The sequence below is a fragment of the Gavia stellata genome, chromosome 8 (genome assembly GCF_030936135.1).
Source record: "Gavia stellata isolate bGavSte3 chromosome 8, bGavSte3.hap2, whole genome shotgun sequence".
Taxonomy (NCBI): domain Eukaryota; kingdom Metazoa; phylum Chordata; class Aves; order Gaviiformes; family Gaviidae; genus Gavia; species Gavia stellata.
In genome coordinates, this window is record NC_082601.1 from 28,589,446 (window position 1) to 28,607,839 (window position 18,394).

The window sequence follows — 18,394 nt, forward strand, 5'->3', positions numbered from 1 at the left end:
CAGACATACTGCGCTCCTGTAAGTTTCATGAAAATCTCTGAACACCTGCAAGGAAGATGCCCAAGCATGTGCTAATGAACCTTCCTGGGAGAGCTGCTTTGAAATGGAAAACTAGGGGAAACAAGTTCCACTATGCACAGAAACAGAGGCTTATAAGGGGAGCAGTAAGTTCTGGGTGCAAGATGCCCAGTGACTGCACTGATGTTTCTTAGTTTTGGATTGGAGACATAGCTATAAGGTTCACAGTGGAGCTTATTCTGTCTATTGAGTACCTGTGTAGTTGCTTTAATAAGGCTAGAGGTGTTATGATTTCTATGAGCATGGGAAACTTCTTGGAAGCCAAATTTATTGGATGTAGGCATGCTAGCTGCATTGGGAAGATGGGGAGAGAAGAGACCAAGATACTGTCACGCTGGAAGAGCTTAAGATGGTCATATTAGCTGCATCTTTAATCCCTCAATAATTCATTGCCTTGTCCAGAAAATGCTTCTAGATCTAACTCTGTGGAAATATACCTATTTCCTTCTGCTATTCAATTTGGGTGGGGAAGTGGCAGCAGGGCTGAAGATAAGAGTGCTCTCTTCCTTTCTTCTTCCTTAACAAAAACCCTTATAAAATAGGGACCTGTCCATTAAATCAGTGGATGTTTCCAGAAAATTTGGAATTGATTTAGATGGATAGGTAAGATATTACCATGTTACATCAAGAATTAACAAGGAATAACTTTGAAAAATTCCATGCAGGACACGGTATACATACACATTGCATATAAGCTTAGTACTCTTGTAGCTTTCAACAAGGAAACTGCTGTCAGCAATATTATCTGTGGCTTATTGCCCAAGTTAGTTCCTGTTAGTGAGCTAAAGATACAAATAATACACTTAATCCAGTCAGTCCTCTGTGACAGATTTATTTTTGATATATTCAGGATAAGAATGCATTACATCTCTATTCTGTCAATGGAAAACATCTGGGTTCTGAGACTCTGAAGGAGGAAGTGTCAGATATGTGTGTGACTGGCGAGTATATTGTGATGGGCAGCTTACAGGGATTTCTTTCCATACGGGATCTCTACAGGTAAGTACCACCATCAGTAGTTTATTATTGAAATGCAAATATAAAGGCTTATTGAGAAATGGCTATGTAATGTGGACTTTGGCTACCACCTGCAGCACTAAGCTTTGCTTTTTTCCTGTGTTCCTGAAAAAACTCTTTTAGGGGGGAAGTAAGATACGGAGAAAAGAAAAGTGAAAGTTTGTACCAGACCCCTTTCTTCGCAGGCATTTATTCCAATTATACAACTAGAACTGACAGAATTTAGGAATATCTGTGTCTGACATCTGCAGGCTGTGATTGTCCCCATGTCTGATTAGTCACTGGGAGCTCAGCAACTGCAGGATTAAGCCTCATGTAGTTCTGCACTGAGTTTTAAACTTCACTTACTGCTATGGTCTATAGAGCTCCATTGGTCCTCAGAATGGGAGTGACCTTTGTCACTTAAGCAGTTGCTGTTCTTCAGTGAAAATGTCTTAATTTAGTGACTTACACATCCATGCCTTTTCTGGTTACTGGAGCACTATTCTGGGGTATGATTAGATTGTTCCTTTAGGAGTTTACAGTAATTGAAATTGCGATAGGCATCTTTGAGAAACTGTGTTTTATAGTGCATCCTGTGGACAGCAATTTCAACTGCAGTGTGATTCTTTGCAGTATGTGCAAATAAATACAAATGTGCTTTCTCTGGTTTTTTGTTCATTTCAGCCTGAGTCTGAGCATCTCCCCGTTAGCCATGCGACTGCCAATTCATTGCATTTCTGTCACCAAAGAGTATAGCCACATCCTTGTTGGCTTGGAGGATGGCAAGTTGATTATCGTTGGTGTTGGCAAGCCAGCAGAGGTAAAACCCACCATCAAGAACTTTTTCTACCGAACAGTGGGAAGTTCGCTTATTTCTGCTTTCCAGTTGAGCAAGAGGTCTCCTCTATGGCAGGGTAAATTTAAGAGCAAGTTTCAGTTTTCAGTGGGAAAGAAATAACTTTTAAGACTGCTCTACTGAAATTTCTTATTAAGAATCAAAGGTATTATAGGGATCGCAGATGGGAAGCTCAGCTGGACTAACTTCCAGACTTTATCACTCACATCTGAATAAGCAAAGTCATAGTAGCTAACCTGTTCTGAACATGCTAGTGTTGTCAGCCACTTCTTGATGAAATAATTTTCCAGAAGAAAATTGGAAATGAAAGAAAGCAAGCTACTTTATTTTTTATGGTTTCTGTCAGAAATATTTTAATACGCATTGATTGACATCGGGGGGGAAAAAATTACTTCTTTCTGTTGAGAGTCTCTAATTGCAATGCACAATCACTTGTGTAGGTTCCCAATATGCTCTGTGCTCCATATGGTGAATATAAACTTGTTGGTACTGCATATGCAATATTAAATACAGAGCATCCATCTGTCAAATAGCTATGCCCAATTTTTCTTGTGCAAAACAAAGGTTTTGCTTTAAGTACTTCTTGTCATGACTTTCAAAGTACTTGAGTTAGCTTAAACCTGCTTCTCTTTATAACCCGGTCTCTGTTGTGCTGCAGTGTATTTATTTGAAAATGTAACTATCACTTTTGCATGACATTTAGTGTGTGCCAGAAAAGTATGTCTTAATTTAATTTTATATTTTAATTGTGAAAACAGAGCAACTTTATTTGCCAGTATTCTAAAATGTTTTAACTAGGAGATACGTAGTTTAATATTTGAAACAGGCTTCACACAATGGAAGTCTGATTTTGCTTGCAGTGGATGGGGAGGGGAGGTTTCCACTGACTTCCAGTTCGACAGCTTTTTCTTACTGTAGAATTGACAAAGAGCTGCTTATGATGTTGTTAAACATATGTTTGTAACAGCAGTTTTAAAATCACTATCATTGCTAAGCTCCCTATTCCATAGAAAAGATCTTTAGTAGGCTGAAATTTATGTATCTCATTAGACTGAAGGCTTTTTGTTTTCTTTTATTCAGTTCTTAATCACATCTATTTTTCTAACTATGGAGAAAGTGTTGTTTCAAAGACTGGATTCCTTTTATGAATGTAGAGGCTTTCCAATGACTTTTTTTCAGGATTTTCTGTTTATAATTCAGATGATCTGCAAGCTTAATATATATGTAAATAGATTTTTTTGAAAAACACAAACATATAAGGAACAACAGTATGTCCCAGATTTTCTAGTTTTCTATAATGGCATCAATCAATATATTTGAAAAACGTGTGTATCTGGGTTATTTATTTGTTGATTGATTTTTACTTGTAGTTTGGAAGGAATATGTTAATTATTAGAGTTTTATCCTTCTACAGAAGACAGTGTTGCAGGTCTGGCTTTTGGTAGTGATGCTGATTCTTAGGATAAAGGGAGAGACCGACCTTCTTTGTTGTGCATAAAGTGAAATGCTGCTTGGTATTAAGATTGGCCTTTAGTGTTTCTGCATTGACAGTATCCAGTATGAAGTGAAGTATAATAAATGTTTTTGTATTTTTAACAATTAGCTGTTTGGGATGTTGCAGAAGTCTGGGGGATTATCACCTGTTAGTGTTAATCCCTGTCAGCACTGTGCCTTTTCTAGAACACTGCTGCTGTGATGACACAGTTCTTAAGCAGGCTTAATTTGTAGTACTAACTGCTGGTAACTGTTCTCACACTTGTGCTGTTAAGACATGCATCTTGTTTATTAAACTGCAAGGGATTTCATAAACTAATCAGTTGCCAGGCTGATCACTACTGGCCAATCAAAGCTTTGTACTTAAGGAGTAAATCAAAACAGTTTCTTACGAATTGTCAGATTGCAGGTCTACCAGATGCTGGATTTAATATGGCCTCTGGTTGCTTGTTATCTGTCTTATGGAATATTCAGTATGAATTATTTCTGGTTTAAATTCTACTCTAAGCACTTCACCCAGGATCTTTTAGAAGACTGTATAAATTTGACACCAGGACGTAACCTTTCTCTCTTTCCTTTAATCTGCCATCACTGCCCTGCATTTTGGTTATCTTTTCCTTTTCACTTCTAGCAATTTCTGTTTCAAATCTCTAAAATAAAAATGTCCTTTCTTCTAATTTGGTTCCTTTTTGCTTGACGTTCACCTCTTTTTTTTCCTTCCTATTAAAACAGCAATCTAAACACTGTTTCTAAGCCGTTTGAAGTAGGTTAAGTATTAAGTACGCATTACTTGGCAATACCCCTTTAACTGTTCAAAATCAGAGAAGGCTGTGATTACTGTTTTGTCCGTTGTTTTTTGTCAGTCCCAAGAATGATCCCTAAGTGTAACTTTTGGTTTGTTTTCAAGTAATTTTTGTTGGTGTAATTTTGTTTATGCAGTACATTGTAGTGTCTGCATTTCACCAGAATCAGTGTCTGAATTCCTTTTTAATTTATCCACCTTATCCCTTTCCCCTCCTTTTGTTTCTCTGAATTACTTTTAAACAGATGCGCTCAGGTCAGCTTTCCCGAAAGCTGTGGGGATCAAGCAAACGGCTCAGCCAGATTTCATCAGGAGAGACTGAATATAACACTCGAGATTCCAAGTGATTGCTGCTTCTACCTTCTCTCATGGATTCCAGAAACACGTTTAATTTTTTGGTCACTTTAAATGTATATCTCAACTTTCAGGGGCTTGATTCTTAAGTCTGTTGAATATGAACCTATGGTAGAGGTATAGTAATAAGCATATGTACTCATGCAAGTTAGCTTGCTTGGATATTTTTCCTTAACTGTGTTGATTTGGTCACAGCAGAATCCCTCTCTAAATAGCTGCTAAAACTGTTTTTCAGAAAAAAAAAAAAGGAAAGAAAAACCAAAACAAACAAAACGCCAAACCTCCAAACCCAAGCTTGCTAATTGAATTTAAGATAAGTAGCATTTGTTTTAAAGCTGAATAGGGCCAGATCAGAAAGAAGATATTTGGCTTTGCTTTGACAGCATGGTAATGCCCCAGCAGTAAATTAAAATTCTGGCAGTTGTGGTGGCCAGATTCAGAACTGGGATAGCTGACAGTTATGACCTTTTCAGTATGTTTTTTAGCCCAATGAATAATTTATTGCAATTTGTTCCTGTAAATGGCTATTGCTATGTTCTTTTGTGTAGTTCCAGTTTTAGGCTGTTCTGCAAGGAACATCTGTATTGCACTACTTGATTATCAGAAATTGTTTAAAGTATGGACATGAATAACTTCAAAGGAGTTGAAGGTGGTGAAGGAACTGAAGGAGGTAGGAAATAGTTGCTGCTGAAAATTATTTATATTAAGTAGACTAAGACACACACAAGAAATCCCATAATATATTTAATATCTTGAAGAAATACAGAGGAAGAATCAGTATCTATATCAGTCAGAGATCAATCTGCTTCATTAGTAAGGCAACTCCTACAAACAAAAGATAAATTTCCACTGCAAAATCATTTAAACAACATTGCAGTACAATTTAATTACATAGCACCTGTTTGTTTCTTGGCTTGGTGTTCACCAAACCAGTTGTTAGCCATATTTTTTTTCTGTAAAAACAAGCAGGGAAACAGATAATGTATCCATTTTCAAGATGTGTTTAAGCCCTGGGAAAAGAAAATACCAGAATACGTGCGCTTTATCCAACCAAATAATTATGGACTGTATGCTATAATTTGGAGAAGCCATTACTGAATTTTTTTGGTTTAGCTATACGTGATGATGATAGAAGGATGTGTGTTTTCCTATTGTTCGGACATTTTGATAATGTTAATGTTTTAAATTATAAACCCCATACTGTTGGAAAAGCCTGGTGCTGAGGGAAAAATATTAATTTTTTGGATCAGTGTGCGAAGGTATGTGTGCATGTGTATATACGTGTGTATGTTTGTGTATATATATGTATATACATGTATGTATGTCTATTAAAAGGAGAAAATATCATGGGATAAGGGGAGTATAGATATAAGGCAGAGCTCTAAGTGATTGTTAGCTAGTATGTTCCCTTTTGGCTACCCCTTTCTTCCCTCTACCATCACTTTTCTTGTTCTTTTTATTTATGGAAATGAATGTGTGTTGTATCTCCTATAAATGTTATCAGATACTCCCTGTGGCTGGGGAGCTGTTGAACTACCTGAGGAACTCCATAATATTATAATCTCATTTCATTAACTTTTAGCACAATATTTATTAACTTTGTAGAAATAGCAATACCTCCTTACCCCATGAAAGGATAATCTTTACAGGTTCTGTTGGTCTCATTAAAACTGTTTTATCCTCAATTTCTTTACTGGAAAAAGAAAATCCCTCTTAATGACTGATTAGTGTGCTGTGTAAAGGAAGTTGCGTTGCTTTTTCTTAACTTTTGTAAATGAAGTAATAAATCAGACTAGTGAACAAGTGGGTCTATGCATAGTTGCAATATTCTAACTAATCACTGTGACAGACTGGATCGTCTGGAAAGTTAGGAGAAAATAAGAATTATTTTCCTGAGTCACTTGCCAAGAAAGCATTACATTTCCAAAAGTAGAGCAGTGTGGTGTGTTTTTTTTCTTTCAGACACCATGTATGTGAAAAACCACATCCCATTATTTTCAAATAAGCTATAGAGAAGTGAAAAATACTATTTTTAATCAATAACCTATCCAGTAAGAATACTAAGGATACTCTGGAAGTATTAAGTTTGTACATGAGAATGTGAAGTGTGTTTGTCCATTATGATTTCATGAAGAAAGGATATCGGGGCAGCTCTTTCGAGAGTCGTTTAGAAGAATTTCAGCTCAGAATGTGAGAGTTTTTTTTCTGTATTACGGGAAGTTGAAAAAATTCACTTGGGGCATTGAGCTGATGGTTTTTATAAGTATGCTTATATGTTCTGTTTGAATGCATATATGAGGTTAAGTGTTTACTTGTAAGGGAAGGGGGCAGGAAATTACGATGTTTTGGGCTGGCAGAATCAAGTGGAAAAATTGAGGAGATAGGTCTTTTGCAGTATTTGGTGAGAGTGTATTTTTCTTGTCACTTGCACAGAGGAGTTAGCATAAGGGTTTGAAAACATCCTACTGTGGGTTAGGTGTGTTTATACAACAGTTTAATGTTTTTAATAGTTTAATGTTAAAGAATACTGAATAAACTGTGCCAGTTTAAGTAAAATATAACGTAGTTGCAATAATTGGGGGTGAAAGAGTTTATGGTGAAGAGCTTTCACGTTTGAATATCACCATTTCAGTGTATCACAAGCATTAGGTGATCTTCACAAATATCTGGGACAGGTTTAAATGTGGACAATTCTTGGGCTGTCAAACTTGAGGCTAGTTTGTGCTCTGCAAAAAGCAGCAGCAGCAGAATCAGGAGGGGGACAGGTGAGCTCTGAGCTGCTTCATGCTTTATGCAGAATAGAAACATGCATTGCCTTTTGATCTTTTATCTGGCCCTTGAGGATGGAAGGCATATACCATCACATGCTAAGCGTTCTTGCCAGAGGCCCTCTGGAAAGATCCCCATAAGTTTGAAGGTCTGCACTTTGCCTTTATCTAAAAACCAGCTTTAAATAAAAGATATAGGTGGTAAGTGTAAGCATTAGCTGGTATGTTGTTTCTTTCGGTTTTAACTTACTTGTGTAAGTCTTTTTAAAAGTAGAAAATATTTTTTTCTGATCAGCTGTTTATATTGGTTGAATTGCAGTCTGTTATGCAGTGCATTGTGAATTAGTGAACTGACTTTCATAATTCTTTGATTTCCTCAAGTCAATAAAGCTTAGGATCACATTTTGTTTTTCATGTGGTATTGGTGAAATAAGATTCTCCTTTGGTTTTGAACTAAGATTTATTTCAGTGTAAAAAGTAAAGCTGTGAGATGAGAGAATTCTCATTAGGAATTCAGAATAAACAAGGGACAGTTGTCAAGATCTTTTTGGTGGTATCTTCTTACATTTAATTTTTGGAACAACCCTAATAATATTTATCAAAGTTTAAGATACGCTTACTTTTGAAGCTAAGTAAGTAGTAGTGTAAATATATATATCTAAAAGAAACTGAAAACTGACTCTCTTTTTGTACCTGTATATAATAAATGAGATCAAGTAGTTAGCAGTACTGAATAACTTCTCCCTAGCACAGTTTTGAACTTGCATACCAAAGGATGATATTTAGAAGACATCTCTCTCTTATTTCAAGTAAAATGTATGTTGAAGTTCTCTTTATCGATTTACTTACAATTTTTGATAGTATTTTTAGTTGTCTTTTTATCTATAGTGAAGAATCCCATCTAGCCTGTGCAGTTTTTGTACTATATGAGCATTCAGAAAGTGAAATGTTTGCTGTTCAAATTAGCATCTGACTTTTGCGAATTATTCTATATCAATATACTTGATATCCTGTGAGTGAGTATTAGATAAATAGAAACCATGTCTTCTATCATCCACATATCTTGCCAACACCAGCACTAAATAATAATCCCAATCTTAAACTAACAGCACTTCTCCTGATGGTTAATAACTCATTGTGGAAATTAGGTTTTAGGAAGCCTGTTTGATTTTAAAAAGGAAAAAAAAAAACACACACACATACTACAATTGTTTTGCCTATCTGCAACATTGATATAAACAAGCTTTTTCCCCCCCAATTTACCTTAGATCATGAATATTATCACAAAACAGGTTTATCAAAGTCTTTACAGGCTTTAAGTAGTCTAGTCAATTGGCTGCTTTATAACGATCCTCTTTCAAGTTGTATTTCTGCGTCCTTTAGATGAAGTGCAAAGAACTGAGTTCCTGCACTGTAAAAATTCTGTATGGGACTGGTAACAGTCCTACATCAGTTTGCTTTGAGATAGTCCTGCAGGAATGATAAATTTGTTTTTATTTGTAATGCACGATAATTAGGTAGGTATTTTAACTCTTGCCTTAGTCAATGTGAGCTGTATACCTCACTTCCCTAGACCATGTCTCCCTCCTCCCTCTTTCCTCTGCAAGTCTTTCCCAATCTCAATTAACAAATCATTAGAGAATATACATACAGCAAACACGTTTCACAAAGCATTCACTGTGTATGTGTATTTAGTTGAAAATGTGTATCTATATATGGATTATGGTATGGTAGGAAGCTTTAGAGCTAGGGAGGGGAATGGAGGAGGTGTCAGCCTCCTTTCCGCTCCTATGTTGAGAGTCTGTGTAGAAACTTGCTCTGTATTGTCACCTGAAGGCATTCCTCTCTTCCACTGTTAAAGGCACCTTGCTGGCTAGGTTAGATGCTGAGGCTAGATGCTGTGACTATATTTTTTCCTTTCAAAGAATTAAAAAAAAAAAAAAAGTACATATAAATACATATCCTAAGGTGAACCTAAGGCTTGATCTTATTAGATCAATACTGTTAGATGAAAGCACTACATAGGGTTATATTTAATTGGATGGAAATTCAAGCATGTGCTTCAGTGCTTTCTAGAATGGGCTTTTAATGCTTTTTGGTTTAAAAGCTATGCTGGTTTCAGCTGTAAACATGACACTTGTTAGTAGTCTCCTTTTGGGGGGAGTAATAGTTTTTGTGCAGTCACACGCATGTGGGTTCACTGTATACCAATGTGTATACCACTGAAGTGTTTGGAAGATGTATTTCCTTCTGTCTCAAGGAGCCAAATTCTCCTTATTATTACTAATTGCCCTTGTTAGCACATACTTTTAAACAAAGCAAGGGCTTTCTGAAAACCTACTGCAGTTAAAAAAAAAATACTGGTAAAATACTGTTGTCCCCTTCTTCACTATTATAGTCATCAGATGCCTGAATGCAGAAATGCCTCTGAGTGGCAGCATAGCATGCTCTGCACAATTTGAGTCGAGTGCTGTTCATCTTACTGCAGCCTTGAACACTCCATACGTGAGAAACTGCTTGTAGTGCTTAATCAAATGTACCCTTTGTTTGGTTTTAATTCGCCTTTTTGCTGTGCATCTGTGAAAGAAAACTGGTGTGTCTTTTAGTTACCACTTACCCAAATGGCCCAGATGAAACAGGTGTTTCACTTCTTTTCTTCAGGAGAGAGTTCCTCCAGTTGTGTGCTCTTTTTATTTTCATCTACTGGACTTGTGAAATTCGGCAAGTATTTCCAGAGCTTAGGTCTGTGATTATACTCGGCACAGACACAATTTCCTAACATTGTTTTCTGTCCCAGAAGCATGATTGTCAGTATACATTATGGTTTAAAGCTGCTAAGGTGTTTTGAGATCGAAATATAAAGCATCCAGCCATATATATCATAGATCTAATTGAACTTAGAGGCCACTTATTTATTTAGCTTCCTATCTAGTCAGTATTTTCCACTTGAGGGAGTCATATTTTTTGCCTTGAAGTAACTTTTTAAAATAAATTTAGTCTTGCACCTGACAGTACTACTTTAGTCATATGTAGCTGTGAGCTGTTGCTTAAAGAAAGCCATGAGGGAAGAAAAAATTTCAAGGAAAACTTGCAATACGTGTTCTGATTCAACCCTTCACTACGTAGGGGCAGCTTAATAGAAGATCAGGGGAATACTGCTAGTAAGACTTACCTCCCTTTGGTCAATGTTTTGATGGAAGCTGTGATGCCACTCAGTTTGCTTGACAAATTTTTACTAAAGCTCATGAGGGAATGGAAACAAAGGCCTTACAGCAACAGTTAACCATATCTTCTGGTAATTCTTACAATTGTGCAATTATGTGATTACAAATGGATTTTTAAATGCCAAAAAATGCCTTTTTTAAGAGTTAAATGTTAGGTCTGAAGAGTGTTAGAAATACCTACTTTCAAAGATGAGCCTTCAGGCACTGTAATAAACTTGCTCTCAGTCTTCTGTGCAATATCTTTTTCCCTTCTGGGTGCTTTAAAAGTATACTGTATGTCTTATTTTGTTTTGATCAGTATGTTTTAAGAGTGTGTATATTGGCTAATGATGGATTTTTTTCTGTACAGCATGGTGGAAGATGTTTTAAAATTTTGCACTTTTCTAGGATTTGCAAGTTTGTAACCCGACAATTTTTAACCTGCACACTTTTGTACATAATTAGCATTGTATATATTTAATGCGAGTCTGAAGCAAATAAAAGTAATTGAATGCATAACTTCTTCCTTTATTACTAGCACAAAAATGAAACTAATAGTGTGGGAATACACTAAACAAACAATTCTTTCATTTAGCAGGTAAAGCTAGGCAGCAGGAACAGCTGACTCTGTGTCCTGTGTTAATTGTGTTGAAGTAACTTTTTTTTAGTGGGGAAGGAATCAAAGTGGATACACGAATGTACAGACCCTTTCAGACCAAGAATTGCTACAATTACTCAGGTATTGCAATAAAAATTTTCTTTTTGCTGGGAAGGAGAGATGTCTGAGGCATGAATTAGGGTGGTGAAAAGAGTCCACTAATGCATATTTATCTTTATTTATAAAGCTAAGGTTCTCCACCCACCCTGGGACTAGAAGCATCTCTTTGCTTCCTCCTTATTGTCTTCCCATATAGTGACTTCTGCTGCAGAATATGCAGGCTACAGATTCTGGAGATTACTGTCAATCAGGAGGAAACTGAAATCTGTTCCGGGCTCATGTTCAGTTGGTTTCTTACCCCTGTAAACAAGACAAACCATGCTGTGAGGTAGGACTACTGTGCTTCCATCTGTTACTAGGGACAGAACAGGGCATCCTTATTCATAACAAGCAGAGTTTTGACTCCCTTCCTTGCTTACATCACAGGACATACATTTTAGATTTCTTAGTCATGTTCATATGACTAAAGATACGAGTTCCCTTGTTCTAGAGTTCAATGCATTAGGGCCAAACTGGCATTCCCCTGGCCTTCAATAACAGAGCTGACTACTGGGGCTCTTTCCATGAACGGTAACTATAGTTTGGAAACATAAGCATCAATGGATGTGATGCCATAGCACTTACCCAGTAAGTTAGGCATCCTTTAGAGTGCTGTCATACTACCTGCTCCTTTGGAGCATAAAGCAATACTCCTGTTTTCCCCAAAGAGAAATGGAAGCAAGGGATTAAGTAACTTCTGACTTGGGGGACAGGCAGCATGTGCCAGGAGTCTAATAGAAGTCTGTCTTCCTTTCTATCTGAAGGAGGATAACCATTCAAATTCAAATGAAGCATTTACCTCAAAAACAGACGTGCTCCTGTCACTCCTTGCAAGGTGGCTTTGTCTCCTTCCACTAGCAGCATAGCACCTTCCCGCAAGCCCTAATGTAGGTGGAAACATTTAACATTATTTTCAAGCTGTTTGAAAGGCTAGAATGCTCGTCACAAGCAGGCCAGTCTTAGTGCAGCTCGCCATGACTACAAGCAACACTTTCTTGCTTGCATATTTCTAATAAAGATGCCAAAACAAAATTAGGTGAGTTATCTTGTTTTAGAAGCTGGTTTTATTGTTTATTTTATTTTTCCCTTTTAAAGAAGGAGAAACCATTAAGGAGAAAAGGAAAATGTGTTTTTTCCACAATTACTTCCGCTACCACCATTCTTATATCCAGTTTGGGCCAAGCAACAGCCAGCTGGCTTCGTTAGAGCACAAACTTTACTCCAAGCTCAAGCACAGGGACCGGAACCCCAGAGGTCCCACTTCCCCAGATAGACATACTGGAATTACAAACATACTACTGAATGAGCAAATTCAGAAACCTACAGAGATTACATTTTGTTCTAAAGTTAAGAATATCTGCAAAAAGATTAAGGAGAGGTATCTTACCACCTGTATGCACATCACCCCCAACACACAACATATGACTGGTGGCCAGTGACTGGAAAGATCAGAGCTGCCTAAAATACAGTGTTTGGCAACAGGACTCCAAGCACCTAATAGGCAGAATGCATTTCATTTGTTCTAACCCATTTTCTGCAAGTGAGCAAAATCCAAGGTTGACGCTCTTAACAAGAATATAGCTAGTCTTCCGTGCCACAGTTCTGTAAGGCTTGTCAGGCAGGGGAACCCACACTGAAAGCTAGCAAGAATGCATTTAAAATGTTTACCCTGCTACAGCCGTGAGGTTCCTGACTGGGAACTACTACTCACCAGAACTGGAGGAGTGTTTGGTTCTTCATGATATTGACGAATTCTTTCCTCTCTTGTCTCCTACAATAAAGAGTATAGATTTAGCTGCCCAGGCAGTTAAGGTAACACTTGGAGCTGTCCAAATAGCATGACACTGAGCAATTTTGTAACACGAAACAAAGCAGGCACTTCCCCTCAAGCAGAATGCTTTCATTAGCTTAATGTATTGAAGGAAGTGGCAGGATTGACTTTAATAGATAAGTATTTTACCCTTCATTGCTAGCAGTAATTGCTGTAGGTTGATCAAACAGAACACACACAATGCCAACCCTGAAAAGCCTTAAAACTTACTTACACTCAATTCATCCAGCTTTTTTTTAAAATGCTATCTCTATGTGCTCACCCTCAGAACAAGAGCACTGAGGAAAATGAGGGAAGCAAATGCCTGAGATGCTGCCTTCATGATAGAGGGTAGTGAACCATGGATCTGCACTGATTAAATATCTGCTTTTTCGTTCTCAAGTAGGTATTGCACTGAAGAATTTTCTTCTGTGAACAGCTCTGCCATGTTTCCTGAGGGTTTGCTGCCGAATTGAGCAACAGTGGTTAAAGAAATCAAACCAGAAGGATTTGTTGGTAAGGAAACAGAGAACACACCAGGGACTTTGTACAGCACAGAGCTTCCAGCCTCCTCTGAGAGAAATAGCAGAAATTATTTATAGGGAAAAGACTGCCTGCTTATCTAGTGACAAGCTGATTGAGTACCTACAACTTCATCTAAATTCTAGAAGCACACCCTGATCCTCCATCTCTTCAGTGTCTCCTAATTCTTAATACTTCCACTAACCATGAAGAAACTTTGATTACCAGGGAAGTATTTGGGCTGTTAAAAGATGTACCACAGAAACTGTTTCCCGAGGAATTAGCTTCTGACAGGCTATTCAAGAATCAGCTCCTCCATACAGTGGAGATGTCAGTGTTTTGTGCTTGATGGTTAAAGTGTTTTTCTTTCAGCTGTATAGTACATGTGCTTGCTCAGTAGTGGACGTTAGAGAGTGTGCTCTCTGCAGGGCCACTAGTGCCTAGGTATTTTCTTATACAACAAGTTTGCATGCAATCTCAAGATCTCCCTGTTCTGATGGTTCCTTCAGACGTTTAGATATTTTAAGCCTCTTAACGTATATTTAAGTCTTCTCAAGCAGCAGGCAAGACAGACTATGGGAGGACTTTCCAGAAACACAGTGCATTGCATCTTAACATTTCAAGTTTATCTCTCCCCCCACCCCCAATTCCATGCCAGGTATGAAGCAACAGTATTTCAGACATTGCACAGCTTCTGTTTGTGAAAAACACTTTGTTCCACCTCAGTAATACTGTTGCCCATTCCTCTTCCCACTCAAAGAAAAGCTTTAGGAGGGAGTGAAATCTTACTGCCTCACTGGCATTTCCATCTGCTCTAGGGAGCTGCTGTTCGACATTCTATAGCTTTGTAAGGCCTCACAAATGTACCCTATCATTACACCTCTGCACCCTGGTTACTGTCTTAGCTCTAGCATGCTTTACTTACACCCATGTGAGTGCTTTTAACATCTGGGTCCAGGTAGTGGGGGTTAATATTAAAAGGAACTAAACCTAGGGCCTGCAGGGAAGGTGGATAAACAATTGGCATGTCATTGGTAGTATTGATGCTGATGGTAGCAACATTAGTTCCTGCGCTGGATCCCATGTAAGGAATCCCGTCCTGAAAGACAAAAACAATGATTAGTATGCAGTATCACAACTAGGAACTGCATTTTATAGCACCTTCTATCAATCTCAGAGACTCAGCAATCAGATCAGACTTAGTGCTTCTAGCTCATCTCACTGCTAACTTTACAGGTGAAAAGCAGAAGAAGAGTAATTCAGGTTTTGAGGTGGGCAATAGCTTGTATATGCCATGGTTGTCAGAACTAGCTGTTGAATGTCCTGTACTCACAACCCTGTGACCCCATCACAAGAGAGAACTTGCAAGGTTGTCAGTGCACATATTGGACTTCGCTATTAAGAGAAGAGAGACTTCTCTACATTGCAGTTACAGGAAGTATCTGAACTACCTTTTAACTAGCTTCTGAAGAGGGTAGACCATCTGAAGCTGAGTACAATGTTGCCACAGCATCAGCTTACCAGTACCATGACCAGCCATTTTGGCGCTAGTTTAGGTATTACTACTATGTACATAGTACTATGCTGTACATGGAAGGATTCCACACAAACATGCAAGTATATGGATAATGCTGAACAGTTTGTAAAAATAAGCTATCTTGAGAGAACTGGTGCTAACATAACCAAATAGGTATCTAGACTTCACTGGGACTCAAACATTTCCTAGCTTTTCTGCCCACAACAGGCATTGAATTTCTGTATATTAAGACAGCCTAGCTAACCTTTCTTCTTGGCAGCTGGCTTTTTCAAAGGTACTGTGCTTGTATAAATCTGCCTGAAGTCGTTTGCAGTTCCATATTGCTAGAGGAACACCTTGCTTCTGTTCTCCTCTATGAATGGCATATCTTTGCTGTGCCTTACGAGATTCACCAGCCAGAATGGGGCTGCTAACCGGAAGGGCTCAATGGCACTCATACCTCTCAATTCCAGGTCAAGGGGGTACCTAAGATAATTATATCATTTTCAGCGTCAACAGGACGTTGTCTAAAAGGCATGTATGGATCCAACTCTATTTTTGGTTTGTTAGTAGACAACCTGCAACTTGAACACATCTGTATCTATTAACAAGATACAAAGTAGACATCTCAAGCTGAAAAACAGGGTTTCTGGACATAGATTAAATCCTGCACTGCTCTTCATTGGTATTTTAAGTTGAGGGGCTTACTTCTGAGGTACTACGCAGCATTGTACATCCCCCAGTCTTGCAGTCCCACATCTGGGAAACTGCCCTAGAAAGACAGATTACTGACCTTAGTCTTTTCAGGCTTCAATGACTAACGACAGCCTTATTTGGCCACAAATTTCAGTTCACCAGGTTGCAGGAGATGGTTCAATATTTGAAGTATATTAACAACAAAGATGTAGAGTTAACCTGAATTTGCCTGAACAAAAGCTTATGCATGAGATCCTGTCATTCAGACTTGGCCTAAGTCCTGTAGTTTTTACCTCAAGAACTCTTCTCCTGATCTCCTGTATCAGGCTGTTGTCGTAGAGAGCTTTCAGGAGACGGAATGTGTTCCCACCTCCTACAGAAAGAGAGTTCAGATTATTTAACATGCTTTCACCACCAGTTTTAATTGAAGCCTTTTCAAACTTGGTAGGTTCAATGATTTCTATGTTCTATTCAGGGTAGTATCCTGCTTTGAGCAGCAGAAAAACAGAAGCTTCAGAAGAATGGTCACTGAGCAGGCCATGGGCTCATGCCCCGAGTCCTTCTTGTAACACTGATGCTGGCTGTTTGACAGCGGACACTGTTCTAATACCCAGGAGCATGGTATTAGGACTACACTCAGTTTGAGCACGGCAGCCCCGAATCTTCTTAGGCTTGATACAGTGATGATACAGCCGCTGTGATCACGTTTTTATGCTGAAATACTGTTCAAACGGATAATTTGAAACTTACTGGAGAAAAAGTTCCATTAATAAATCTCTCCTACTTCCCTCTCCACCGCTAAATTTATGGCCTTACTGTTCCCAATTTCTGTAGTTTCTAATAATTGCTAGGCCCAACTTTTTCATTGTTGTCTCTACAGTGCCAGCTCTGAGCAGGACTAATCCATTGCCTTATATAAACCCTCATCAGGGAACACAAAGCAAAACTTACCAATAAATATTGCTTCAGATTTTCTTACAGCTTCCACTGGATCACAAGATTCATGAATGCTGTCCAACCCATAACCTTAAATGAAAAAGTATTTACCTTTGCCACTTCAGTTTGGCAGAAGAATGTGGCGTGTTCAATCCCTCCCTGCCCCCCGACCCTAAGCCAAATGTCTTGCCAGACAACCACGGAAATCTCAGAGAACTCTACAACATAAACCAGAGTATACATCCTACATTTGTGCAGGGCTCCTGCATCCAGCTGTACCAAAGGAAATATTTGCTTTATGGATATACATGCTCAGCGTCTAACAGCAGAACATTTCATTCAGCAGGCGCAGGCTGAGGCATGAAGTCCTGCTGAGCATTACCGGCTAACTAGAAAATAAGAGGAGGAAAAAGCTGTCAGTCTTCAGCCTGGTTGTGAGTCGGAACAGGATGTGCCATCATTGGTCTAGCACTACCAGTGCAAGTATCTGATCTGAGTATTTTTTTGGTAATGGTTAAAATGTCTGGCTTTGACAGATTTGCCTTGCTGGGGTTCAGTGAGCACAGGAGAACATGGACATTTGATAGCAGCAATCTTTCTGCAAGACAAGGAGCAAAGTGTGCTGCCCAGGGAAGTGAGTACTGATTATTACTACAGTAACGGGTCCAAAGTTATCCTGAACAGTGATAGATATTAGGTGGAGGTGTTGCTGTAGGCTGCTCTGGAAAGAGCTTGAAGCAAAGCTTGGTTGCTGTTCATCATGGAAATATCTGGCTGGTTGAAGTGCATCATAGTAATAGTCTTCACTTAACACCGGTAGTTGCAGGGCTTGAGCAGAGGTTTAAGATGTATGGGAAGAAATGTTCCCCCCGCGTGATTAAGGAGGATAAAAATATGCCACTTAGTATTCAGGAACAAAAACTTCCTCCCTGAAGTGGTTAGAAGTGTTTGTAACAAGATTTCTTCCGGAGGCCTCTAAAGCATCTGCTTTTAGGTAGATGTTAGCAAACAGCTCCCCGCTGCTCTCACTCCCATTGCTGGCCGTAACTTACCGGCGTGCAGCAGAGCTAGCCCAACCCCTCTCCACCGCTCTCCGCAGCACTACCCCCACTGGGGCCCCAGCAAACCAGACTGTTGCAGAGTTGCTTGCCCAGAGGCGCTCGCCGCCCCGTCCCCTCTTACAGCGGCGGTTTGCGAGTGCCCTGCCCAGCAAGGCCAGCCCCTGCGGCACGGCTGCCCCACGGCAAAGGCGGCGTTTCCGCAGCAGCTGCCCGAGGGACTCGGCGCCCGGGGCGGGCCAGCCTTACCCAAGCTTTCAAACTTCTCCCTCGCGGTCCGCGCGTAGGCATCGCGGTCGTGCAGGGCGTAGGGAACGAACAGTACCCGCTTCACTTTCCTGGGAGAAGAGAGGGGAAAGAGCGCTCAGAGCCGCGGAGGCGGCGGACGGCCCGGGGCAGGCTCCCGCAGCCCCTGCGCAGCGCTTACTCCCCGAGGAAGCTCTTGATGTGCTGCTGGCAGTGGCCCAGGTACCCCCCTCCGTGCAGGGTGGAGTTGGAGACCAGCAGCAGGCGCCGCGGGCCCCCCATGCCGCCCCGTGCCGTGC

The 18,394-nt window shown here is 39.4% G+C and overlaps 2 protein-coding genes across 2 annotated transcripts in view; one reads left to right on the forward strand and one right to left on the reverse strand.

The window, feature by feature from the left end:
* Positions 1 to 4,720, forward strand: part of NBEAL1 (neurobeachin like 1) — a 67,115-nt gene extending 62,395 nt beyond the window's left edge. The window contains exons 53-55 of the mRNA XM_059820570.1: positions 929 to 1,077; positions 1,762 to 1,897; positions 4,475 to 4,720. Of these exons, the coding sequence (XP_059676553.1) occupies positions 929 to 1,077; positions 1,762 to 1,897; positions 4,475 to 4,576 (387 nt within the window). The 3' untranslated portion in view covers positions 4,577 to 4,720. The remainder of the gene's footprint in view (positions 1 to 928; positions 1,078 to 1,761; positions 1,898 to 4,474) is intronic.
* Positions 4,716 to 18,387, reverse strand: LOC104254987 (alpha-aspartyl dipeptidase). Its single transcript, XM_059820623.1, has 8 exons — positions 18,277 to 18,387; positions 18,099 to 18,187; positions 16,807 to 16,881; positions 16,149 to 16,228; positions 14,569 to 14,742; positions 13,023 to 13,082; positions 12,111 to 12,193; positions 4,716 to 11,572 (listed from the first exon to the last, which is right to left on the reverse strand). Exons 1-8 carry the CDS (start codon positions 18,375 to 18,377, stop codon positions 11,494 to 11,496), a joined length of 741 nt encoding a protein of 246 aa, XP_059676606.1. The 5' UTR covers positions 18,378 to 18,387; the 3' UTR covers positions 4,716 to 11,493.
* Between the last annotated feature and the right edge of the window lie 7 nt (positions 18,388 to 18,394).

Excerpts from the sequence above, each read along its gene's own strand:
- LOC104254987 (XM_059820623.1), bottom strand. The coding sequence starts at position 18,377 with ATGGGGGGCCCGCGGCGCCTGCTGCTGGTCTCCAACTCCACCCTGCAC. Across the intron at positions 16,229-16,806 it reads ATCTGAAGCAATATTTATTG|GAGGTGGGAACACATTCCGT; the intron begins GTAAGTTTTGCT and ends CTCTTTCTGTAG. Across the intron at positions 11,573-12,110 it reads GGAGCACGTCTGTTTTTGAG|GGGTAAGAAACCAACTGAAC; the intron begins GTAAATGCTTCA and ends TCTTGTTTACAG.